Raw genomic sequence first — 27,273 nt, 5'->3', positions numbered from 1 at the left:
AAGGATGACTTAATGAATGTAGTTTTGAAGTCTTATTCAATGTTTATCTTCAGTTCTTTTTTCTTTTCTGATTTTCACGTTGGTATAATATTTCCTTCATTTTTAAAGTTTTTTTTTTTTTCAATTTATCAAGCCAGGTAAATTTTGAGAAAAATTAGTAAAGGGTTTAAGTTTCAGAATTTTAACTGGCTCTAGGAGCCAACTTTGTATTTCTATCGGCTGGTCTCAGAATTGGTAGGGTGTTCAGCTGGGCCACTTGCAACATGCAAGGACCCAGATAAGAGTTTATGTTTCTTATTCAAGACTGCTGTCTAAGTTGACAAGATAGGGACAAATTTTAATTTGTCCTTATTGCATAAAGAATGGTATGCAAGTACCTGGATTAATTGGTGCCCTGTTTTCTATTTTTTCCCCAGGGTTGTTATGGTCTACACTGTTGAGTACCAACCAAAATCTTCCTTGGCAACAGAACCCTGCTGTTCTTCAGTATTGGGAGTGCAACAATGTGGTGAAGGAAAGTAGACCAACACCCCCCATCACCTCTGCCGAGCCCAGGGGAAAAAAATCTGATTGTTTTAAAACCAGTTATGCAAAGGTGTGGTCTAAGCTCTGTCAATGATTGGCCTAGGGGTGTGCATGTAACCAAGTTCTGGCCAATGAGATATAATACAAAGAACACTGCCGGGGCTTCTGGGAAAGATTTTGCTTCCTGATACAAGTAAGGAAAGCTATTCTTTTTATTTCTCATTGCAAAAAATTTTGTAATACTTGCTCCATTTGCAGAGCATTTTTAAAAACAGTGTAAGGTACTGCCTAATTCTCTAGTAAGCATTGAATCAATGGTAAGACTGGTCTCCCTGAAGAAACAGAGAATCTTGAGTTCTGTAGCTTTGACCCTACAAGCGGGTGCAGGGACTGGAATGCCTGGAGTCCACTCCTAGGGTCAAAGAACACCTGGATGTCGGCCAGCTCTCTGCCTAGCAGCTAGTCTCTGAACGTTGGTCCAGTTATCTGATGTGAGAATCTCAATTGCTACATGTAGTTCTACAGCTAAATTACATATGAAGGCTCAGATAGGCTTAAATAACTTTTCCCGGTATCAACCATGAATGAAGAATTCAACGTGACTGGTGCAGAATCTCTATCTATAGGTAGGTTTTCTGGATTACAGGGACTCCTCTGGGCTACATTTAGGCCCTTGCAACTAAATTTAATTGCTACTACAGTTATTATTGAATTATCAAGAAAATAAGTACCATAGCATCAACTTTGGCCTGGAATTCATTTTATCTCAGCCCAAGACTCTCAAGGGTCAGGGAGGAGCCCTGATTCAAATCTCCAAGATCTGGAAAGTTCACTGGCTTTGGGTTTATATGTCAACGTTCTAAACTTGGTACCTGCAAGTGGAGTTATCAGTTGATAAATGAGTAAAGTAATCAGGGTGCAATGACAGTCTGCAGGCCAGACACAGGGCAAAGACTTTTCTTTGGTTTATAGCCAGAAAGGAGACTTCACAGCCAGTCTGTCAAAATGCTGTTGCCCTCAGACTCAAAGAAGAACCAGACTTTCATTGTCTCCGTGAAGATGCTGAACTCTTGTAGTTTATGATTTTCTGAATTATTCTTGCCCGATGTTTCTCAACTTTTTACAAAGTTAACTCAGCCCCCCTTCAAAATCTATCTAAATTCCTTATATCCCTACCAGCCAAGACTTAGTTGGTTTTGTTTCCTATGGTTTGATGAATGAAAACAATAACTGTATGGTATTATCTTTTTTGAATCAAAGGTACGTCTCCATTCTGCAGTGTCCCCTGGAGACTGCGCCATCCCCGATTTGAGAATGTGTGTTCTAGTTTTAATCCTTGCACTTTCAATCTCTGGTGAGTCATTTACTTCTAAATATGAATAAGGTACATTCTGTGTAAAGAGAAGTTTATTATATTTGGATTTCTGTGACCTGGAAAGAAAACCTGTACAAAAGAAAAAGATCTGTAATAATCTCCATCCTTGCTTTTCCCATATCTTCTTATTTTAATTACTTCACCCTCTCCATTGGCATGAATTACTGGCTACAAATCAGCACACATGTTGCTTTTGCTACACTTTCCCTTAGATCACTAGAATTTTATTGTTTGTTCTATGACTATTTCTTTTAATATGAAGAACCTGTGACTTCAGTTAAATTAAAACATTATTTTATCAAGCATTGACTACATGACTATTATAGGTTGAATTGTGCCCTGAAAAAAAAGTGTTGAAGTCGTAATCCCCATACCCATGAGCGTGACTTTACTTGGATATAGGGTCTTTGCAGATGTCATTAAGTTAAGTTGGCTTTACCACTGAGCCACCTGGGAAACCCATATCAATGTATACCTCCAATTAAGAAAAAAACCTGTGCTATTTACATGTAGCCCCCTAAATTTTCTTTTTTTTTTCCCAGTTTTATTAGAGTATAGTTTAAAAATAAGAATTCCATGTATTTAGGTAGTACAATGTGATTTTTTAAAAAGTGCACCAGGTGATAATTTAATATATGCACACATTGCGAAATGATCACCACCTTCAAGTTAATTCACAAGTGTTGCATAGTTGCTGCTTTTCTCATATGTGTGACTAGAACACTGAAGATGAAGATTTTAATCCTTCATTCTGTTAAGGTGGTGTATCATGCTTATTGATTTGTATCCCAGGAATAAATCCCACCTGATCATAGTGCATGATCCTTTTAACACATGGTTGACTGGAGTTTGCTAGTATTTTGTTGAGGATTTTTGCATTCATGTTCATCAGGGATATTGGCCTAAATTTTATTGTCTTGTAGGGTCCTTACCTGGCTTTGGTTTGAAAGTAATGCTGGTCTCATGAAATGAGTTTGGAAGAGTTCCCTCCTCTTCAATTTTTGGGAAGAATTTGAAGAGAATTGGTATTAATTCTTCTTTAAATGTTTGGTAAAATTCAGCAGTGAAGTCATCTGTGCCCATGGGCTTTCTTAGTTGGAAGTATTTCGGTTACCTGAAAAACAAATCCCCTTTACTTGTTATTGGTCATTTAAGATTATTTTTCAGGATTCAGACTTGGTAGGTTGTATGTTTCTAGGATATTTTTCTGTTTCTTCTAGACTGTCTAATTTGTTGGGATATAGTTGTTCATAGTGGGCTCGTGATTCCTTGCATTTCTGTGGTGTCAGCTGTAATGTCTTTCCTTCATCTACAATTTCATTTATTTGAGTCCTTTGCCCTTTTTTCTTGATTAATGTAAAAATTAAAAGTCTGTCAATTTTATCTTTTCCAAAACCAATCCTGAGTTTTATTGACCTGTATTATTGTTTTTCTTGTCTCTGTTTCACTTATTTCTGCTCTAATATTTGTTACTGCCTTCCTCCTGCTAACTTTGGGCTTAGTTTCTTCTTCTTTTTCTAGTTCCTTGAGGTGTAAAGTCCCTGGTAGGACAGGGTCAGTCCCAGACCGCAGCTGAGAGGAGCTGAATCAAGTCACAGGGCTGCTTTAGAATCGCAGTTGGATCGAGGTTGGTGGGCGTTGGATCGAGAAGCGTGTCTCCCACTGGGTCCCTGGGTGGACGGGACTGCTCCTGACTGATGGCAGCTGAAAGGGGCTGGAACCAAGGCATAGGGCTGTTTCAGTATCATGGTGGGACTGAGGTCATCAGGCCTCAGGAGACACAGGTGTGTATCCTTGCGGGCCCCTGAACAAACAGGAGTATTCCTGGCCATGGGTGAGAGGAGCTGCCACCCAGACATAGGCTGTTTCAGCATCTGCAGTCCAACTCAGGTGGGCAAGCCTATGTACGGGGACACAGATGGCCCTATCTCTGGCCAAGGCCCTCGTCAGATGGTGCTGGTGTCAGGGCCGAGGCCACGTGGGGCTGTGGCTGAGGCCACAGGTTGTTTCTGCGTCTATAAGAAGGACCACAGTTGGTGGATCTGCCACCTGGATACGTGCCTGCCTTCTCAAATGGCTCTCCTCAGCCTCGGGCTCCACCAGGGTCTCCCAGTCTCCTGTCTGGGTCCACGGTGCTCCCACAAAGGCACTTTCGTCCACGAAAAGCTGTCAGATTACTGTTGTTGCATGGGGATATGAGTGGGCGACATCCTATTTCACCATTTTCTTACAGAATCTATATGTTTTGATTTTGTTTTTACACTTAAGTCTTTAATCCATTTTGAGTTAATATTAAGATAAAGCCCCATTTTTTTTTTTAATGGATAGCCTTTCCCCACTGATTTGAACTACCCTCATTATCATATATTATAGTCACACACACTGGGATACGTTTCTGGATTCTCAGCTCATTTCTACTGATTTTGTTTGTTTGTTGTTCTTGTCTGCTCCTAGCGTAATCCCAATTTTATTTGCCTTCAATATCTTCTCAGGTCAGCGCTCTCCAGTCTCCTTTTGCATATTTTTTCTTGGCTATTGGTATTTAGTATTCATTCTTCCAGATAAACATTAAGAATCAAGGTCTCAGGTGGGAGTACATGTCTAGCTCACTCTAAATCACATGCCCAGGATAGGAAGTCAGTCTGCTTGTTTCTGTTCTAACCATCAGACACTCAAGTCTTCTTTTGATTGCTCCCAGAGGGTCTCAGACTCTCACGACTCTCTTGTAAGAGATAGTAAGGTGGTTACCTTCCAGGCCAAGAAGATAATTTATACTCCTGGGGTGAACAAAAGAACATCTATTACTAGAGCAGTGGAAAAGAAAAAAAACACACATTTTGAATCTCTGCTGTATCATATTAAGGAAGTTGGACTTTACTCAACTTGTAGGTGTTTGGTTAGCCATTTGAAAGTTTTAGGTGCAAGAGTCACAAGATTAGTTTGGCAGCAGTGAAGAAGAGTGAACAGAAGGAAAATAAACAAGAGGCCCAGTTAAAGTACTACTGCACCAGTCCAGGCCAAGATGACAAAGACCTGAAATAAGGCAACTGCCAGGGGCCTAGAGGGAGGAGGACAGATTTGAAGGCCGTTTAGCAGGTAGAATCAACAGAATGAGTGATTGGTTTGATGTTATCCAGAATGACCGCCTGATTTCTAGCCTAGGTGGTAGAGTTAATGACGGTACAGATAAATACCACAGAACAGAGGAGGAGGAGTGGACTTCGATGGTAGCGTAGATAATGAGCTTATTTGGGGCATATTGAGTTTGAAAGTCTGTGAGACATTCAAGTTGCGATACTTGGTTGACATGAAAAGTATATTGAATTTAGAGCTAAAGGGAGAGCAAGATGGACAAGCGATCTTGAGAATAATCAGCACATACGTGGTAGTAAAAACCATGAGGAGGAAAGCTGAGGATGGAACAGTGAAGGGCACCAACATTTACCAGAAGAGAGGGGATTGCAGCCAGCAAAGGTTTTTGAGAACAATCCACTTAAGAAGCAGAAAGTGGTAGCCCAGAAGACCAGAGAGGAGAGCTTCAAGGAGGAGGATGTGGTCAGTTGTGCTGACAGCAGCATAGAGGTCTCAGAAGCATCCAGCAGATTTGGCAATTCCCAAATAATGAACTCGGCGAAAGTAGTTTCAGTTGAGTGCAGTGAAAGAAAGTCAGTTTGTAATTGTAGAGTGAAGTCAAAGAGTGAGAGAATGCCCCAGGTGTCTTCCCTTTGTTCAGATTCATGCTCTACCCTTTACCACTGTGCCGTCTGTCCCAGATAGATGCTAACATCAATAAGTTTCCATGACTGTGTTGAGTCTGGCCAGTGGTGAGCCTTGGGAGGAGATTGAAGGGAAAGAGAGTGAGGTGGAGATAAGTCCACCTCCCTGGACTCCTGGACTCCCCCAACTCCCTGCCCATAGGGTCTGCTGCATTCACTCAACCGAAGTTCACAGCCTTCTCCAGCTGGGTTCAGGTAACCACTTCCGCCTCCTCTCAGGCCCCAGAGTGGTAATAGCTCTGCTTTGCTAGTCTTAGTGTTTCCTACCACCCTTTGTGTTTCTTTACATCCTGCCCACACCTTTGTAAATACTCCTTTATTAATCCTTCCTTGAATTATCCAAATTTGAGAACATCATTTGTGTCCTGGTGGAACCCTGAAAGATGCAAGAGGGTGGGGGACCTTGGCTGGGAAGAGTAGAGAGATACACAAAGACAAGTGAGGTTTTGTTGCAGAGTTTATTTTTTAAGTTAGAGAACTTTGGGCATACTGACAAGCTCATGGAGTTCTAACAGCCAGGGCCTATTTCAAAGGTGTAATCTGATAGGAAGGAAGAAGTAGGCAGAGAGCTCTTTGCTTGCCTCTGGAGTTGATGACAAGTGGCCCCACCAGTGTTGCTCAAAATATTCTGGAACCTGTGCTTCCAGTTTGACCAAGACAGTCTATTTGCCAGGTTTGCTCATGGTTGTGTTGGCAAGTATTGGTCTGAGCAATGAACTGATGGGAAAGTAGACACAAAGGCTGAAAAGGGAGAAAGAACAAAGGTTGGGACCTCAACAAACCCAGGCACCCCTCACTGCACCAAGACCATCAGACAGTAAAGCCGTTGGTGTTTCTAAAACACCAGGCCCTGGTGACCCAGCCTCGCTCACTTTGCTAACCTTGTACTCTCCTCTTTTGCAGGTCACTGATTCCATCTCTGCCCCGAGGGCCTCCTTTCTCTTTCTCAAATAATAATAAGCTCTGTTCTGCCCTTGAGCTTGAATTCTGACCTTTCCACTGCCTGCAACCTGGCACTCTGCCCAAGTCTTATCCTGGTTAACTCCCTCTTATGACCAGAGCTCATCTTCAAAGTCACTTCCTCAGCAGAATGACCACCCCAGTCCCTTTGGTCCCCACCCTTCACCCATTTCAGGGAATCCTTTAGACTCCTCTTTCAAAGCAGTAACCATGTCTTAAATTTTATGGAGGTGGAGAATTTTATTCAGAAAGTCAAGTAGGCTTTCTTACATGCCTTTTGCTTTTGTTTATTTTTACATCTATGTCTTGAATCATCTGGAATTTATTTTTGTACATTGCATAGGATGGGGGCTCGTTAACAGTCTAAACATTTTGGCACTTTGTGGGAACCTATTAAGTCTTCCTTTTACTCTCTCATTCTTTCAGTAAGTGTTTAATGGCTAATGACCTCATACTACACCCTTTATTGCCACAAAAAATAAAAACAGAATATCCTTATCACAAAGGATACAGAGAGAGAAATGACAGATTTTCTGGGCCCTAGACCTGGAGAGGACCTCAGTGTGCTTGGGAAAGTAGATTTGTGAATGCAGAAATGCCAGCACAGCAGGGAATTGCTTTAGTGATGCGGGACAGTTATAAGCTTCTGGAACCCTGATGAATAATGCATTTCTGTTCATTTGACTCTCTTACTGTGTGTAACATGTGTCTTACCCACTGAAATCATTTAATGAGTACTTTAACAACTAACCTGAGTGAAGTTTTCACTTTTCTCTGAAGTTCTAAATGCATCTTCAGTTACTTCCCAAATTTCTGTACCAGGATGCCCCACAAGCATTTCCAACTCAAGACATCCTAAATGGAATTCTTTCCTCCAAAACCTGGTCCTTCTTTATTCTTCACCTCAGTTGTTTGAGATGGAAAGCTCGGATCATTCTCAATGTCACCGTCTCCCCAAACCCACATCCAACAGGTCACCAAGTCCTGTCCAGTCTAGGTCATAAATACTTCGTGATTCATTCTCTTATTCCCACCGTCTTGGGTTAAGCCTTCACTATCAATTCCCTGAACTGGTTTTTAAAAATTTTCAGTAGGTCTCTCTTTTCTCTACAATCTTCTGACTCCCACCCCAATCTCACTTCTGAAATACAAGTCTGACTCTATCACTCCGTGATTGCAATTCTTTCATGTTTCTCAGACGTTTTTAGGATAAATTCAACATTTGTGGACACACGGTTCAATAGGGCTGCCTCAATCTGGCTATAGATATATCTATCTAAGTCAAATGATCTAAAATACAGAAAAAGTTATACACATAAAATTGCTCATTGGGTACTGTACTAGTCTTCTATTGCTGTTATAATAAATTACTGCAAATTTAGAATTTTGTGCCTTAAAACAACACAAAGGGAAGATGGTTAGATCCCTGGACTTTGTAACTTTGGATTTGTTTTTGTGTAGATAAATAACTTCTATCTGCTTAAGTCACAGTCCATTGGGTTTTCTATTATTTATTGCCAAATGCAGTTGTAACTTATAAAAGTACTTCTATAGTTAAAGAAAAAAAATAATCTGATTCTAAACTATATTTCCCCAAATCTTCCTAACCCCAACTCACTCCTTTTTCTGTTTAGCAAATGCCTATGCAATCTTCAAAACCCAGCTCAAACGGTACACCCCTACAAAGTCTTTCCCAAGCTTTCCCCCAAACAGATTAATCTTTGTTGTTCCATGGCATATTGTCCATGCTGCTATGATAGCACTTTTACACTACGTTGTATTTGTCTGCTTTCTTAACTGTCCCCTCTACTGAACTACAAAGCACCATATGAGAAATCAAAGGGTTGAAATCACATTTTGTATTTGATCACTTCAAAGCTGACATAGCACTCAGTATATAGTAGGTACACAACAGATATTTTACAAATAAGTAAACACAAGATTAAAAAACAATGTATATGTTTAAACCAAATACCATCCTTCTTTTCTAGCTTAACCCTTGTCTTCTCTCCATGTTGGCTCATTTGTTTTTTATTGGTAAAAGAATAATTGAGGGGTTGGAAGTTAGGTCATGTGTATTAGTACTTGGATTATTTTAATCAAGATGCAAGTGAGGAAATTTGAAGACATATTTGACTCAAAGTAGGAAAAAACTGGAGAAGCACAGACAGTAATTTAGAGCAGAAATTCAGAATTAAGAACAAGAATCCCTCAAACAGGACTTCTCTGGTGCTCAGTGATTAAGACTTCACCTTTTAATCCTAGAGATGTAGGTTTGATCCCTGGTGAGGGAGTTAAGATCCCACCTGCCTCATGGCCAGAAAACCAAATCATAAAATAGAAACAGTATTGTAACAAAGTCAATAAAGACTTTAAAAATCATCCACATCAAAAAAATCTTTTAAAAAATCCCTCAATCACTACCATTCTAAATCATGATCTGTCTCAGCCAAAAAGCAGTGTGGCTTTAGCAGACCTGGCCCAGACTCACAGAGCCAAGGGTTTATCTCCCAGCTCTACTTACCACCTAGGTGGATTCGGAGGCAGGTCACTTACACCCACCTTCCTCAGAGACAGCTTCTTCCTCTGAGAAAGGTGACTAGAAACACTGGTCCACCTAGCTCACAAAATTGTGGCGAAGATTAGCAAGGATCAGACCCGTGCATAAGATTTGGTACAATACCCACTTCAAATGTGAATCATGTAGCTTTATTATAGGTAGGAGAAAATAAATGTTTGGTGAATAACTGAATGAATGAAAAAATCAGCCCAGTTTGCAGGTGATCTTGCTTAAACCCAAGGCTAAATGTAGGAATGACTTCATCTTTAAGGTTCGTATAAAACATAACCAACATATATGACATCATCAATACAAAGAAAGGTCTTTTCCCCCACTGAGTTGCCGATCTTTAGCCTTTCTTTATGTGGTGCAAAATGTTTTTATTCCATCAATTGAAATACAGCTTGAAATGCACCAGAGAAATGAGAAAGGTAACATGGAGACTTAAATTAACACTAAGGAATATATGACTATTTTTCTTTTTTTAAAAGCATGTTCTAGTAGGAGCTAGGAGAAGGCAACGGCAACCCACCAGTACTCTTGCCTGGAAAATCCCGTGGACAGAGGAGCCTGGTAGGCTGCAGTCCATGGGGTTGCTAAGAGTCGGACACGACTGAGCGACTTCACTTTCACTTTTCACTTTCATGCATTGGAGAAGGAAATGGCAACCCAGTCCAGTGTTTTTGCCTGGAGAATCCCAGGGACGGAGGAGCTTGGTGGGCTACAGTCCAGGGGTCGCAAAGAGTCGGACACGACTGAGCAACTTCACTTTCACTTTTCTCTATTTCCTCCATTGTCTTGCCCTGGAAATTTTGAACCTCCTGCTTAATTTAAACTGACAGCTATAATACTGATCTGAAGTTAAAAATAAAAAGTAAAGACAATATAACCCCTAATTTATATATATTTGTGTATCTGTGTGTAAATATGGATATAGATATTTCTGATTTGGAAGAGCATTAAAGTAGATCACAGGGACGTATATTGATTTATTCCCACATATCAAACGCTTACTAATCTGCTCTTGCTATGATCAAAATAGTCATCACAAACACCATAATGAAAAAAATCCACATGAAAAATCGGTCTATGACTTTTGCAACCTTTTTCCATTCGCTCCCCTTGGAACTGGTGGCCTTGTGGTCTTTGAGGCACTTGGCGATGTATTCAATATTCTTCGTCAACACTCTATACCGTGCACAGTAGCTGTCCCCATCCTCCAGGTTCTCACCCTGGTACCTCAAGTCATTCTTTAAGAGTTTGTTCACTTCCTTCTTTCTGGAAGGGTCTTTATTTCTGGTTGTTTTCAGATTAGGCTCTGGAAGTTTGTCATATACCTTCGTAAGACAGTCTCGCTCCCTGTCTTGGTCGGAGCTAAGGCAGCTCTCACCCACGTCGTAGACAAACAAGATCCTGGACATGTATTTCAGGATGACCACCCGGGCCCAGGGTGGCACTGGCCTGGCCTCGGCCCCGCAGAAGTGGATATTCATCACCATTATGGTCAAAGCAGTGGAGGCTGTGATCAAGGCCATCGTGGCTATGTAGTATTTGCCTAGGAAAATAACAGCAACCGAGTTAGCTTAAAACTGTCTTCAAGGGACTTCACTGGTGGTTGAGCAGTTAAGAATCCATCTAGCAATGCAGGGGATGTGGTTTTTATCCCCGGTTGGGGAACTAAGATCCCACATTTAGAGAAGAAGCTAAGCTCACGAACTTCAATTAGAAAATCCAAAAAAAGAAAAAAGAAAATCCATGTGCTGCAATGAAATATCCCACGTGCCACAGCTAAGACCCAAAGCAGCCAAATAAATAAATATATATTTAGAGGGAAAAACTGTCTTCATATTTGACTCACAAATAAACAACTGGAAGTTGTACACATTAACGGTGACTAGTATGCTGCTGCTGCTGCTGCTAAGTCGCTTCAGTCGTGTCCAACTCTTTGCGACCCCATAGATGGCAGCCCACCAGGCTCCCCCATCCCTGGGATTCTCCAGGCAAGAACACTGGAGTGGGTTGCCATTTCTTTTTCCAATGCATGAAAGTGAAAAGTGAAAGTGAAGTCGCTCAGTCATGTCCGACTCTTAGTGACCCAATGGATGCAGCCTACCAGGCTCCTCCGTCCATGGGATTTTCCAGGCAAGAGTACTGGAGTGGTGTGCCATCGCCTTCTCTGAACTAAATCCTATGGTGTCTTTAATTGATAACTCATCAAGATAAAGAAGGATTTAGTTCAACCACAGAAAACTGTAATTCACAACACTAACGGAGGAAAAGAAAAACTCACATGATTGTCTTAACAGATGAAAACAATACATTTGATAATGTTCATCATCTCTTTATTATTTGTTAAGAGCTCTGAGTAAACTAAAAATAAAATCTTTCTTAACATTGTAAAGGATATGGGTCAAAAGCCTGGATCAAATGCTATACTTAATGAAGTAAATGTAAATACATTTCTTAAAACTGGAACTCTATTTCATAGGTGCTACAAATAACGCATTGTGACTATTAAATCTCTCAAGAAAGATCTGTGTGCACCTTTCCTAAAAAGATACATTTCATATTATCACAAAGACAGGAAAAGTAATGCTTGTAAAATTCATGAGTCATGTTTTGAGACATCTTTCTTCAGAAACTGAGCCAGCTTCCTGTTGAATTTAGCTGGTAAAGCAGAGAGCAGGATCTGCCTATTGATCCTGCCTCAAACAGGGTTATGATTGGATGTCATCACTGTCAATCATTTCTGCCTTAGGAAAAGTAATGAAAGAACCAACACACCCTTTCCTCTTTATTAGTGGTGATGAGAAAGGAGAGAACTTTCTGTGTCTATTTCTCAAAAAGAGGTGCGCGAGTGCTAGTGTGTGAGTGAGTGTGTGTGTGTGTGTGTGTGTGTGTGGCTTGCTTGAAGAAACGTAACAAGGAAGAAATCTCCAAATAGAGAAACCAATGTAATAACATCTGAATGTTATTCAGATGGGTAATACTACATTCAGGAGAGAAAAGGCAGTATAATATTTCTTTTATATTGGTCACTAAGTCTCTTGGTGTTCTGAAATTTCCTCCTACTGATTGCTTTACAGAACTAAAACCTAGATCTAGCTTCTGATTCTTGAAAGCATCTGCTGCTGCTGCTACTGCTGCTAAGTCACTTCAGTTGTGTCCGACTCTGTGCAACCCCATAGACGGCAGCCCACCAGCCTCCACCGTCCCTGGGATTCTCCAGGCAAGAACACTGGAGTGGGTTGCCATTTCCTTCTCCAATGCATGAAAGTGAAAAGGGAAAGTGAAGTCGCTTAGTTGTGCCCAACCCTTGGCGACCCCATGGACTGCAGCCTACCAGGCTCCTCCATCCATGGGATTTTCCAGGCAAGAGTACTGGAGTGGGGTGCCACCGCCTTCTCCTGAAAGCATCTATTACAACATAAGTCATTGAGGCAGAGGTGGTGGATCTGGGTGTTATCCTTGGTGGCAGGAAGTAGGTATTAAAGGTATTAGGAGGGATCTCACAACAAGAGAGGTAAAGGAAAAGGAAGGCAGTGATGGCAGCCACAGTCTACCCTTGGAGGAACATTTCATTATTGCAGATGTTTGAAAATGTGATCTACTTTAGAATCACCTCAGATTCCCAAATCTTGTCCAAGACTGCTTTTTTAAAAACCTCTTTTGCTGTGAGAACCTGTATTTTTTTCTTTTTCTTTCCTTTGGCTGAACTTCATGGCATGTGGAACTTTCCTGACCAGGGATTGAACCCGCACCCCTGCAGTAGAGCACAGAGTCTTAACAACTGGACCACCAGTTACCTGTACTTATAACAGTCTCCCTCACACCTATTATACTCAATAAAGGTTGAGAATTATTCTATCAAGGGTAGATGGTAGGCTTAAAAATCTAGCTCATCATTCCCATCATGTTTACCATTTTTCCCAAGAAGAAACCACTTGTGATATGATAAGATACTAACAGTCATTGTTTGCTCAGTCCTCACCATAAGCCAGGCTCTGTGCTAAGCAATGGCACAGTGAGGTAGCAATTACACAAATTTTGAAGATGATGACGTAGAAACTCAAAGATTAAGTAAATTGCTTAAGGTTGATCAAGGAAGGAATGGCAAAGTCAGAGTTCAAATGCAGATTTCTTTGACTTCAAAATCAGGGCCTTAGCCTAAAAGCCAGTGGTTTTTTGACTTGAATGAAAAGCTCATCAGAATCACCCAGAAAGCTTGTGAAAACAGTTTGCAGGCTTTACCCTGACCCTAGTCAGCAGGTCTAGAGTGGGCCCTGAGGATTTGTATATCCAAATTGAGGCTGATGCTGTGGGTCCAGGGACCATACTTCAAGAACCACTGCTCTAAACAACACGGCTCTCATTCCTCTTTTGGGTAAACCTGGAGACCTCAAGCCCAGCTTTGTCTTGAACAGCCACATCACTATTCAGAGATGCCAACTGAAGACACTAAATGAGCCTGTGTTGAGTTTGTAGTTGACTTAATTGTTATGAATTTAAAGGCACAGATACAACTGCAGTCACCAGAAAGCTGACTCAAAAGTGTAAGAGATTTTAACTCACCGATCAGAGGGACGTTTTCTGAGGCTGGCATGATCTCTGCCACCATGAGCTGAAATACAGTCATGGCCAACAGTATGGTTACTCCCAGGGAGACCTTTTCCCCAGAGGCTGCTGGGAGATAGAAACTCAGGGGAGCCAGAAAAGATATGAGGACGCAGGGGATGAGGAGGTTGACGATGTAGAAGGAGGATCTCCTCTTCAGAAGGAGAGTGAACGTCACATCCGGGTAAGGCTCAGAGCAGCAGCCGTAGGAGATCACGTTCTTCACAGCAGGCATGCCGTGCACCTCCCACTCCACGTCTTCAATGAAGTCGGAGAGGTCTCCACTGTCCAGGGCATTGAATATGTCCACCTGATTGCCATTGTAGGTCCAGGAGCCAAAGGTCAGGTTGCACTGCTGATTATCAAAGGGGAAGTAGGTGACGTCCACCACACAGGAGCTTTTGGTGATGGCTGGTGCATCCCAGGTGATCAGCCCGTCATACCGCAGGACCACATTGGTGTTCACGGGCTCAGAAGATTCATCGTCAGCCCTGGAGGTCAGAGGAGGAAAATGAGAGCTGCTTACCAGGACAACTCACCAAGTTCCTTAACCCAGACAGCTCACTGCCCTTTTCCCATCACTTCAGTGTCTTTGGCAATGGACCACCATTCTTGTTACACTGGCTTGAAAGTCCAAAATCAACTCTAATTTGCCCTTCTTCTCTACCTCCTATAACTAGTTAGGGCCAAGTTCTCTTGGATTCTTCCTTTAAAGCATCTCCGCCAGACTTTCTTAGTGGTCCAGTGGTTAAGAATCCACCTGCAAATGCAGGGGACACGTTTCAATCCCTGGACTGGGAAGATCCCACATGCTCTGAGGCAACTAAGCCCATGCACCACAACCTCTGAGCCTGTGCACACGGAGCCTGTGCTCCACAACAGAAGCCGCCACTGCAGTGAGTGCACCTCAACGAGGAGTAGACCCCGCTCACCGCAACTAAGAGAGCCCACGTGCAGCCCAGGGCAACCAAAGTTAAACAAATAAGCCTCTCTGCCTGTTATCCCTTCCTCTCCGTTCCCAATGCCATTCTCTTGGTCCAGGTATAATGATTCAAACACCCAGACAAAAAGTAAATGAGGCTAAAATCTGACAGAGAGGCTCTGCTTAAATGATTTTGTTAACTTTGGGCACAAGAATATTAAGGTAGCTCTTTGTTGCTGTTGGAAGAATTTTACATGTTTATTGTAGAACATCTGAAAAACACAGAGGAAAAAATTATTCATCTATAATTAAAAGATAATAATTCTAGATATATCTTGGTTTTGCTTTATCAACATTTATGGCTGGCATTTTGGGGGTACAAAATTTCTATTTCGCTTTGGGGAATGACTTTTCCACCACCATTGTAAGGCAGATGAAATGATGATCAAGGTACCCTAGGCTCCCCTGGCCAGGGGCTGGCTTGTGACCTGAGCTAGGTCCAACTGATTCATACTCCCTGGGGTTTAAATATTAAGCAGAGTGACCCAAAGACCAAAAAAGAGTCAATCTGATAATAGATTCCTAGAAAAATCAATTATTTAAAAATTTTTTAAAAATTCAATAGCCCCTTGTCTTGAACTATGGAGTAGTCCTAGTCTGTCCTTTCCAAGGCCTTATCAATGATTTTTCTCCTTTAATTCAGTGAGCTGTAGCATATCCTTCCTACAAATTCCTTTTTTGACAAGGTAGACAAAGTCAGTTTTCAATGCTTTCAGCCTTAACTGATCCATTTCTGTTAATATTTAATGCATATTTTTCTCAGTGTTCCTTACAATTTTTTCCCTATAAACTATATTATGGCTAAATGTAATGTGATATGCTGGATTAGATCCTATAACAGAAAACAGGACATTAGTGGAAAAGCTGGTGAAGTCCAGATAAAGCCTGTAGATTAGTTGTGTGCTCAGTCGTTCTGACTCTTTGCGGCCCCGTGGACTGTAATCAACCAGGCTCCTCTGCCCATGGAATTCTCCAGTCAAGAATACTGGAGTGGGTTGCCATTTCTTACAACAGGGGATCTTCCTGACCCAGAGATCAAACCTGCGTCTCTTCTGTCTCCTGCATTGACAGGCAGATTCTTTACCACTAGCAACACTAATAGTATTATATTAGTTTTGGTATATGTACTATGGTTATGTAAGACATGATGTTAAGGAAAACTGCGTGAAAAGTATACAGGAACTCTGTGCCATCTTTCCAACTTTTCTATAAAATTATCTTGAAACAAAAAAGTTAGTTTACCAAAAACAAGACTGAGACAGTTTTTAAATGTAGGTGGTCATTTGTCCATAATCTTCTGCAACATTATTTTCATAGCTAAATTATATGCAATTATACTCCTTTTTAGAGATGTGCCGCAGTAATTTAACCAGCTCACTGATGCTCAGCATTATGGTTGTTTCTATTTTTTACATTTACAAACAATGCAACAGTGAACATCCCTGTCATCAAACTGTTGCATTTATCCACTGACTCTTTCCTTAGGTTAAATTGCTAGAAGATGATGTATTAGATCTAAGAACTGACATGTTTTACAAGTTTTTTCCTACTTATTAACCTTTAGGTACCACAAGGCAATGGTCTGATTGTGTCCACTCTAATCAAAGCATTGCAGCTGAATTGTGGTGCTCAATTTTTAATGGAAGTCTAAAGAGGGGATCTTTAATGTGGGTCTTGTGAAGACAACAAAATGGCGTTTTTGAAAATGACAGAACCTACCCTCTGTAAAAATAAAAAGTATATATAATTAGCTATCCAAATGTTGAGAACTGGAGCATCACTCACCTATCCTACCTGGTATAAGAGATCTGGGAGTCAGAGAGAATATATCTGGAGCTAGAATGATTCTATTAGTCATAGTCCTTGCAGGAAATGGATGGCACATTCAAATTAGATAGCTTGAGGAGGATTTAATAAAAGGACTGTACTAAGATAAGTATAGGGCAACCACTCTGGGACTAGTAACACCACAGTTATTACCATTCCTGGGCCTGAAGAAATGAAGGGAAGGTGCAATTACCAGTACCTGGAGGGAAAAGCGGCAGAAGAGGGTCAGCACGATAAGAGACTTGCCGCCGCTGCTGCTGCTACTAAGTCACGTCAGTCACATCTGACTCTGTGCTACCCCATAGACAGCAGCCCACCAGGCTCCTCTGTCCCTGGGATTCTCCAGGCAAGAATACTGGAGTGGGTTGCCATTTCCTTCTCTAATGCATGTATGCATGCTAAGTCGCTTCAGTCGTGTCCGACTCTGTGCAACTCTATGGACAGCAGCCCACCAGGCTCCTCTGTCCTTGGGATTCTCTAGGCAAGAATACTGGAGTGGGTTGCCATTTCCTTCTCCAATAGGAGACATGCCTTCTGTCAAAGGACACAGCCAGCCAAAGATAATAACTCTAGGAAGGGAGCAAGGGAATACATGCCCCAACCTTACTTTTCTCCCTCCAGCTGCTCACAATGTTTCTCATTGGGCCAACCCACCCAGAAGCAAAGGAGCCCACTGTCTGAAAACATCACCCCAGCTACTCAGGAGGAGTTTGAAGACATTACTATTAATTGCTTCATGACCAGTACTTTGTTTTATTTCCCTGGTTTCTCTGATCACATTATTTTACAGCTCAGCACTTGCAATGGTTTCCTATGGCCCACCAATGCTTCCAAATCTTCTTGAGCAGTTCTATAAGGGCTTAAAGGGCTTTTGACAGCTCTATCCCTGACCTTCTTTCCAGGCTTTAAACTTGCTTTGCAATCTCTTTGTTGGCCGTCTCCATGTGAAAGTTCCTTTGGTCTCCCAAAGTGAACAGGTCTCACAATAAATCCACACCTTTTTCTCCAAACCTGTTCCTCTTCTCCCTCCTTGACTACCAATCTCATCTTTCTTTTCTTTTTAAAGAGTTTTATTGATTGACATACAATAAACTGCATACATTTAAAATGTAAAATTTGAACAAATCTGACATATGTATATCCAATCTCATCTGAAAGTTTTCCTACGCTTTCTTTCATCTAAGCTACGTAAGCAGAACTTAAAGCTAAATTATAGACAAATCTTCTGATTTCAGCAGGGTACCTAATTTCTCATTAGGTCTAAAATCCAAGTGCTAAACCTGTTCATTAAAATCCAACCATTAAAACTATCTCATAATAAACACACATCTGAAATTTCTGTAATCCACTCTTTACCTAATTTAAAAATGTCAGGAATCCTTGCAGTCTCTTACACCAACCATTATATTGCCCACAGACCTATACTAAACAACCCCACCAGAACTTCGAGCCTCAATTTATTTATTCCTTTACCGAACTGCTAATAGCCAATATCTGTTTGAGTCATTATATTGTTATAGAGCTCACTACCTCTTAGGAAAACTCATTATTCAAATTATTAGTTTTTCTTTTAATTGAATTAAAATGCAATCTAAAAACCCTTTAACTTCTACTTGTTGTTTTGGGTTTTGTCCTCTGGAGGAATTTCCTCTTTTCCCTCCACCTTATTTTCTCTCTGATTGCCTATGATAGCCATCAAGTCTTCCTAAGGACCTCTGTCTTTCTAACTAAGCATCAATCAATTCAACTGCTCCTCACATGAAATAGCTTCCAGGCACATCGCCATCCTGCTCACTCACCCCAGATAATCTAACCCATGGACTCAGGTACCAATGGTGACTCTAGATGTTCAGCATTTTCCTGCCCAAACTATGTTTATCACACACAACTGGATCACCTGCCTTACATCCCTCTTTATTCTCCCTACCACCACTCAGGAAGCCCATTCTGGGGTCTACAAGCGTTGGTACTGGTTTCTGAGAAGTACTGATATTATATCTGAGATCAGAAGATTCTACAGGTCCAGGAATTCAGCTAGAAGGACCAGGGTAAGGGCAACAGCTATCACTGGGGTCCCTCCTTTGCCTGATACTCTAACTCTCTTCTATTCTCATTTCAGCTGATCAAAGGGATGCAAATGACATCCAATCACAGCTACATTTAGGGTTTCCTCTAAATATTGATAGCAAAACTCTGATGTTACTGAGAAGAAGAATACACAGGAGAAAACAGGATTCAAAACAGAACTGTCCATAAGAGGAGAGCAAAGAAGACTAAAGAGTTAACCCAGACGAACAGAAAAGAATTGATGAATCAGTATAGCGGGAAAGGTCTGTGTGGAAAAGTGTGGGGACCAGACTCACACATCTCAAGGAGGCCAGTGATCTGGGCAGGGAGGGGAAGGATGGAGAATGGGGTCAAAATTTACCAAAGCCACCACAGGTCCGTGTGAGCTCACGAGTGATTAACTGGCTTCTCTGATAAAGGAGATCTGGGGCAGACTTAACTTAAGTCACCATTCCCACTCACAGAGAAGACTTTCAATAAGAGCTGGTCACTGCTTCAGTCAATCAAAGCAAGAGGAAAAGGAGAACCAGCATTCTGTTTTTTTCAGGGAGAATTCGGAACTTACAGAGTGCTGTAAGTGTTCTATGTAAAGCATGTCCTCTGCTTATTCTCCAGGAGGAGGTGATGGACATCCTGGCCCATTCTCTTGCCTTCTATGTATGTGAATGCGCGTGTGTGCTGTGAGGGGGGTGCGCAGGGTGGGAACCGTGGTAATAAGGCACCAGTACTTGGGGAAGGAAATGGCAGCCCAGTCCCATATTCTTGCCTGGAGAATCCCATGGACAGAGGAACCTGGTGGGCTACAGCCCATGGGGTCGCAAAGAGTCAGACATGACTGAAAGAGGCTTAGCACTTGGACTTAGCAAGGTGCATACGGAAGATACCTCTGGCCACTCAGAGTGGGGAATAGTCAACAGGGTCAGAGGTATGATTCACAAAGTTGTGACCCTTGGACAAGCTGAGTAGGGACTGAAACTAAAATTCAGGCTGCAACCAACCAGTGTGGCATCCTGAAGGGAAACTCACGCCCAGTAGAAGAGTGAGTTCCCTCGGAGAGTCCCCCTCTCCAAGTTGCTCCTCATTCATCTCACTCTGCTCAAAGAGGACTTTTCCTAACTCTGAGAGACTTGAGTTCCAGAATAAAAAGGGAGAGAGCCCTTTTGACAACAGGTGGAGCAGCTGAGCCTGAGCTGTGACGGAGTGATCTGGTTCATTCTCAAAGTGTGGGCCATGGACCAGCAGCACTACCATCTGGAGCTCAGAGAAATGCAGAACGACCAGCTCTACCCCAGACCTACTGAGTAAGAATCTGTATTTCAGCAGGCTCCTCAGGTGATTCATGCACACTTTACAATTTTAGAAACTTAAGCCTTACCTGCCCACTCACTAAAACCCCTTGCTCTTAGACCAGGAAAAGGCCACCTGGATCTCATGATTCAGTTCATCTTCCACTCTATACAAAGTCCAAAATCCATGGGCCAGCTTTTAGCTGGTTCCTTCTGATTAAATCTTAATGTACTCAGTCGCTCAGTTGTGCCTGACTCTTTGTGACCCTGTGGACTGTAGCCTGCCAGGCTCCTCTGTCCGTGGAATTTTCCAGGCAAGAATACCGGAGGGGATTGCCATTTCCTACTCTAGAGGAACTTCCCAACCCAGGAATTGAACCCTTGTCTCTTGCATCTCCTGCATTGGCAGGCAGATTTACTACTGCACTGCCTGGGAAGCCCCTTAATCTTAACAGTATCATGTATTTTCCATACATGATCACAGACAAGGAAGCACCACTGTTATGGGCTGAATTGCATCTGCAAAAAGTTCATGTGTTGAACCCTAGCCCCTGGCACTTCAGAATACAACCTTATTTGGAACAGAGTCATTACAGCTGTAATTAGTAGTTAAATGTATTTAAAAGAAGAGATCATATTCTTGAGATTATGAGTAATTTTTACTTCTGTCTTGAAACTGAACTGAAAGTTGCTCAGTCATGTCTGACTCTTTGCGACCCCATGAACTATACAGTTCATGGAATTCTCTAGGCCAGAATACTGGAGTGGGTAGCTTATCCCTTCTCCAGGGGATCTTCCCAACCCAGGAATCGAACCAGGGTCTCCTGCATTGCAGGCGGATTGTTTACCAACTGAGCTATCAGGGTAATTTAGACAACTTTATCTTTTTTAAACAGTAAATCTGTAAATTTTTTGTGTTAAGAAAAGCAATAAACTTATCTTTAATTTTTAAAAAAAGACGAGGTCATATTGGTGTAGGGTGGGCGTCTAATGCAATATGACTGGTGTCGTCAATGCAAGGGGAGATATGGACACAGACAACACACAGGGAACACGATGCCATGTGAAGAAGAAGGCAGAGATTGGAGTGATGCTTGTATAAGTCAAGAGACCAAAGATTGCCAGCAACCACCCAAGAATCTAGGGCAGAGACATTGATTGATCCCTCACCGCCTTAGAAGGAACTAACCTTGCCAGTACCTTTATCTTATACTTCTAGCCTCCAGAACTGCAAGACAATAGTTCCTGTGGTTTAAGCCACTCAGTTTGTAGTACTTTGTCACAGTAGCCCTAGAAAACTAACATGACTTCCAATACAGTTTCTCACCTGAAAGGGAGAATGTAGCTCTAAGATTTTTATGACCATTATTATTTTATTATCTGAGGTTTTATAACTATCAGTTCAGGATCTAGGAACATGAATTGACTTAACTTCATGCATGTTTCAAACTTCCCTCTTCCATTATGTTTGGTGGTGGCGGTGGTGGTGGTTGATGGTGGTTTACTTGCTAAATCATGTCAGACTCTTTGTGACCCCAGGGACTGTAGCCTGCCAGGCTCCTCGGTCCATGGGATCTTCCAGGCAAGAATACTGGAGTGGATTGCCATTTCCTTCTCCAGGGGATCTTCCCTATCCAGGGATTAAACCTGGGTCTGCTGCATTACACTTGGATTCCTTACCAACTGAGCCACCAGGGAGTGGCTCATAAAAATGTTATGTTTACATTCTGTCTAATCAACAAGTTCATTCCTGAGAAGCTACTGACTTGCACTTACTTGTTATATAGGACAATATCCGGTCTCCACACCAGGTCGCTGGGGATCCTGATGGAGTCCAGTCCATCATATTGGTCTCGATCCCACGTGAGATATGCATCATGCCAGATTTGGCGGATCCACAAATAGGCAGTCAGAATTTGGTTTCTCTCATCCTGCAAAATTAACCCAGATATAACTGTCCAGTAGACACCTCAATCAAACACACTTTGTCTGTAAAACACCTGTCTTCAAAACAGGAATTCCAAGAACACTAATCTATTTCCAATAAGTAAGCAAGAGTTTTTTTGAGTCTATCTCCTTGATTGATTGCCAAGGTCATATTTTTCCTGCTTGATTAGTGTTTGGAGCATCAAGTGGACAAATATTTAAATCATCAGATGTATAGGTCAACTGCTCAAATTTCTCCGAAAATTGATCAACTGATGTATGATTTTTTTTTGAATGAAAAAGTCAGCAAACATCAACAATGTATAGAAAAAAAGATTTTGAAGTTTCATAACTGTGTAACTAAACACATATGAGCATTAATGTATGTCATCTTAAAACATCTTTTAAAAATTAAGATAAAATTCATATTGCATGAAACTCACCACTTTAACCATTTAAAGTGTGCAATTCAGCGGTTTCCAGTTTATTCACAATGTCATGCAACCATCCCCATTCTCTGCTTCCAGAACATTTTGTCATCCCAAAAGAGAAATCATATGACAATCAAGCAGGCAATCACTATTTCCCCATCATTCTCACAGCTCCTGGCAACCTAACTCCTCTTTCTGTCTTTATGGTTTTGCTGACTTTGCACATGTCATAGAAATGGAACATGTAATGTGTAACCAACTTTCTTGAGATGTTCTAAGACTGTTAATGTTCATGGAAAGACTCGGGTAATTTAGTGCAATTAATTTTGTAGAAAGTGTTCCTCCCCTGGAATTCGCTTCTATTCCCTTCTATTCCCTTCTCCCTCCAGCTTGCACACAGAGCTGTCTGTTCTCATTTTCTCTCAAATTCCCAGGTAAGGCATTCCCTTTAGAAAGCACTGTTAGTTTCATTCTAACCATTCAGAAGAGTCAACACTATGTTACTCACCATATCCTTAATCTGAGAAAGTGTAATCTGGAGTGTGACGTTCAGAACTTCATCTGTATCCTCTACTGGACGAAGAGCATTAGAGTAGTCTTCAAAAAGGTCATTGAACAACTTCTGAGCATATTTTCCATCTGCTGGTTCTACAGCTGCTCAAAAAGCAGGATCTGGATCAAGCTTCAGTGTTATGAGTATTTCAAGGCAAAGAGCAACAGACCAAGGACTAGCATTGGTTCTATTATCCCTACCTACCATCCTACCTATCTACCTACCTACCTACCATCAGCTAGGAACAAGCTCTGGGTCAAGTGGAGTTATTTCTCTGGCAGACCTACAGGGTCAGCATGAGACTGTAAGAAGCTGAAATACTTCCTTACAGTTAGAGCATCTGTTCTTTTCCTGGCCCACCCAACATTCCACCAAAGAAGTGATCCCTGGGCTAAGACAGTTGCACACCCACCAGCCTCTTACCTCTCAGTCTGGAGGCAGCAAAGTAAATCCAGCAAAAGGAGATGCAGGAATGAGGCCAGTTCATCTTTCCCCTGAGTCTCTGTAAGTCCCTGGCTAGGCGCTGCAGTCTTCTGCTTCTCCAGCAATGGGAAGGGTCCGGGCACACAGCTGCCACTCTGTCTCTGTCTCTGCACAGCAGATGGGGAGCTCAGGCTTGCCAGGCACAGAGCAAGCTTGCCAGGTCCCCTCCCCATCAGTAATCTGAGACTAGCAGCTCCAGCAGGTAAGATGCCAGGAGCCCCAGGTGGGTTAGGTCAGGCAGTGCTGCCCTGGGGGAGTTGCCCCAGTTGAGAATCCCCAGCTACATTCACTAGGAATATCCAGACCAATCTTTCAAGGGAAGAGAGGTGGGAGCCCAACACACCTGAGATTCCACCTATGCAGACCAGGCATTTCCTACACCTGCAGTGAGTAGATTCAGTCTGAGTTCAGGGTCTAAGAGAAGCTGAACTGATGCATCCAAGGGGTAGCCCATCCAGAAAGGCCCTCAGCGCTTTGAGTGCCTTTTGAAGAGGGAAAGAGAAGCAGTTCCGTGATCTTTGGGGTTTCCTCTCTGCCCCTGCTGCTCACCACTCCTTCAGTTGTCCCACTGAGCATGGACTTAGTCCTCGGTGCGTGAGTCTGCATGTGCGCATGCGCGCGTGTAGGTGGGTGGCGGGCACCAGTGGGTGGGAACAGAGCGTTCGCTTACTTCGGAAGCTGCAGCAGCCCTTTGATTTGGGCTAGCAGTACACGCGGAGAAGGCAATGGCAACCTACTCCAGTAGTCTCGCCTGGAAAATCCCGTGGACGGAGGAGCCTGGTGGGCTGCAGTCCATGGGGTCGCTAGGAGTTGGACACAACTGAGCGACTTCATTTTCACTTTTCACTTTCATGCATTGGAGAAGGAAATGGCAACCCACTCCAGTGTTCTTGCCTGGAGAATCCCAGAGACGGGGAGCCTGGTGAGGTGCCATCTATGGGGTCGCACAGAGTCGGACACGACTGAAGTGACTTAGCAGGAGCAGCAGCAGTAGACGACCTAGGTTTGACTGCTAGTCCAAATCGTCCTCATTATACACAGCTTTCCTGAACTAGAGATAGGGAAAATAATCCCTGTCTCCCAGAGTTACTGGGGTATTGTATGTAGAAACCGTTTGTAAATTGTAAAGCGCTAAGAGTTGGACACAACTGAGCGACTTTAACTTTCATGTAAATATTACTAATTTTCGCCTCTGATCAGCTTTGGAGATACAGAATTTCTGCATTTACCAAGTCATCCATGGTTTACTAGCACTTAAAAAAAAAAGTTCAAATGCTAAGAATGTATAAGAATGATTCATAACTAATGGTGCTTTGCATTTGAATGCTGCTTTATATACTCAGTCATTTCTCTTATGTGATCTAATTCTGCTCACACAAAAGAATGTCAGTTTCCAATTGTCATAGTCTGTCCCTTCTCTTGCCTGGGGAAACTGCCTTGGAAAACTAAATTAAGATCGTTCGGTTGCCTGGAATCAGAGCAAGGAAATTGGATAGCTCTACTTCATCAGGTTACAGCCATCTGATGAGTCACCCTGTCCCTCTTCAGGAATATATCCTCCAAATGGAACAGACACTCAAGCCGTCAGCTAAGTGTGTTTCTTAATTGCCTGTGCCCTTGTGTTGATTGTGAAGATGTGACTTTTCTGACGCCCTTAGTCTGACTCATTCATCAGATGACACAGTTCCTGGTGCCCACGCACAGCCCTCCCTCCTAGAAAAAAACCATCCACTCTGGAATCTTAGAGGCTGAAGGTCCTTTTGAAATGGAGTCAAGTGCCTCATTTTCACAGAAGGAAGCTGATGTCTAATGATTCGAGTGGCTTGCCTCCAGCAGCACTTGGCCAGAGACAGAATCCAGGCCACCCACCCCTGCTCACTGTGCTCCCCACGCTAACTCGGCCTCTTCTTCTTATGGGGAGAGATGCTCTATCTTCTATCTTTGATGCCCCATCACTGGGAACTGCCCCTGAATAAGTGATCAGTGAACACACACATGATGTTAGCTACTGCTCCAGCTGCTTGAAAGCCGCCTCAAAAGCAATCATCTTTGGTAGTCTGATTGCTTTCCATTAACTCAGTTCATTCAGTTGGTCACTTGGAGTTCTTTTAAAAAATGGTAAGAGTCCTGAAATCAGTCCTGAATATTCATTGGAAAGACTGTTGTTGAAGCTGAAACTCCAATGCTTTGGCCACCTGATGCAAAGAGCTGACTCATTTGAAAAGACCCTGATGCTGGGAAAGATTGAAGGCGGGAGGAGAAGGGGACGACAGAGGATGGATGGTTGGATGGCATCACCAACTCAACGGACATGAGTTTGAGTAAACTCCGGGAGTTGGTGATGCACAGGGAGGCCTGGCGTGCTGCAGTTCATGGGGTCGCAAAGAGTCAGACACGACTGAGCGACTGAGTTGACTGAGGCTCATCTGTCAATGTTAACATGAACCAAATTAAGCCAATACGTTTGAGGGGGCAAAGATGTTAATAACTAGAAAGCAAACTCCTCTTAAGTTCATTCTAAAAACAACCACTGCAATGAGAAGCCCGTGTACTACAAGGAAGAGTCGTCCCTGCTCACCACAACTAGAAAAAGCCCACGCAAAGTAAAGAAGACCCAGTTCAGTCAAAAAGAAAGAAAGAAAGAAAACTTTAAAATTAAAGAAAACAACCACTAGGTGTTTTCGTCGGGACCTATACACGTTTACCCAATTACTACGCTTCCATTAGCTCCAAATTAGAGAGAGAGACAGAGAGGTCTTTAACATAGTGGTCCTATAACTTGTAAGAAACTAGTGGCAGAAGTAATCCATTAAGTTCACCATTTGGAGTTCAATAAGGGTAAAAAAGCAAGCAGACATAATTTAGACTGACTTTCTAAAACATACTCTCAGGCAATGAATAAACCACAGCCATCCAGAAATCTGGAACCTCCAGGGTACATCCCATTTCCTGAGAGTCCATTAACTTTGGAATAGTCTCATCTGTTAGCATATTAATTCAAATTCACAGAGCACAAAACTATTCAAATTGGGAAGTTCATGATATTCAGGCCAGCAGTTACCTTTCCTGGATCATGGGTAGAAATTCCGAACAGCATTTCACCATAGTTTGTGTGATATCACCATCTGAGGGAGTATATTCTGGCCCTGCCCAGGGACCTACAATTCAGAAAATTTCTAGAGAACACAAATCCTTTCAATATCTGCATCTTTTGAGAAGCAGCTTGTTGTTATTCATTAGTAAAGTCACGTCTGACTCTTTGTGACCCCATGAACTGCAGCACACCAGCCTTCCCTATGTTTCACTATCTCCCTGAGTTTGCTCGAACTCATGTCCATTGATTTAGTGATGCCATCCAACCATCTCAACCTCTGTCACCCTCTTCTCTTACCCTCAGTCTTTCCCAGCATCAGGGTCTTTTCCAATGAGTTGGCTCTTTGCATCAGGCGGCCAAGGTATTGAGAAGCAGCATTCCTTGCCAAAATAAAGTGTTTCGGCCATTTCAGAGTTGCTATGAGCCAAATCCTCTTCTGTGGACAAATTTCAGAGGACTTGTCTGTTCCCAAAATATAATATTAGTATATTAGCCCTAAATCAAAATCAAGGATCTCCAGTTCTTCCTCAAGGGCTAGAGATAATATCCTGAGCCATGTCCTTGAGTTATTTTGTAGGTGTAAGACCACCACCAGGTGGAAGACATTAACTGCATGCTGACCACAGAGGTTGGAGACAGAAGGCTGATATTGTTGACTTCTGAACTCCTACTGTTAGCTCACCATCAGCCAATCAGAAGAATGTTCATGAGCTGCTCAAACACCCCAGAACTCTCACCTCTAATGATGTTTTTAAAAGTCCTTCCCTGAAAGCCACTGGGGAATTTAGGTCTTCGCGCATTATCCATCCATTCT

The 27,273-nt window shown here is 42.4% G+C and overlaps 1 protein-coding gene and 1 long non-coding RNA gene across 5 annotated transcripts in view; one reads left to right on the top strand and one right to left on the bottom strand.

The window, feature by feature from the left end:
• The first annotated feature begins 640 nt into the window (after nt 1-640).
• Nucleotides 641-27,273, top strand: part of LOC138442503 (uncharacterized) — a 33,824-nt gene continuing 7,191 nt past the window's right edge. The window contains exons 1-2 of the long non-coding RNA XR_011257749.1: nt 641-1,151; nt 1,786-1,879. This is a non-coding gene — a long non-coding RNA (uncharacterized lncRNA). The remainder of the gene's footprint in view (nt 1,152-1,785; nt 1,880-27,273) is intronic.
• CHRNA9 (cholinergic receptor nicotinic alpha 9 subunit) overlaps nt 8,481-27,273 on the bottom strand; it is a 45,618-nt gene continuing 26,825 nt past the window's right edge. The window contains exons 1-6 of one of the 4 annotated variants that reach the window (XM_069593974.1): nt 23,709-24,966; nt 23,306-23,472; nt 22,838-22,983; nt 21,749-21,903; nt 13,769-14,301; nt 8,481-10,751 (exon numbers count right to left, since the gene is read on the bottom strand). In XM_069593974.1, coding sequence (XP_069450075.1) covers nt 10,210-10,751; nt 13,769-14,301; nt 21,749-21,903; nt 22,838-22,983; nt 23,306-23,472; nt 23,709-23,737 — 1,572 coding nt within the window. In that variant the 5' untranslated portion in view covers nt 23,738-24,966 and the 3' untranslated portion in view covers nt 8,481-10,209. Of the gene's footprint in view, nt 10,752-13,768; nt 14,302-21,748; nt 21,904-22,341; nt 22,419-22,837; nt 22,984-23,305; nt 23,473-23,708; nt 24,967-27,273 lie in introns of those variants that run through there. The other 3 variants (XM_069593977.1, XM_069593975.1, XM_069593976.1) reach the window with 3 other exon arrangements.

The sequence above is a fragment of the Ovis canadensis genome, chromosome 6 (assembly GCF_042477335.2).
Source record: "Ovis canadensis isolate MfBH-ARS-UI-01 breed Bighorn chromosome 6, ARS-UI_OviCan_v2, whole genome shotgun sequence".
NCBI classification, from domain to species: Eukaryota; Metazoa; Chordata; class Mammalia; order Artiodactyla; family Bovidae; genus Ovis; species Ovis canadensis.
The sequence above is the reverse complement of the archived record's forward strand: the minus strand, read 5'-3'. Positions and strand labels throughout refer to the sequence as shown.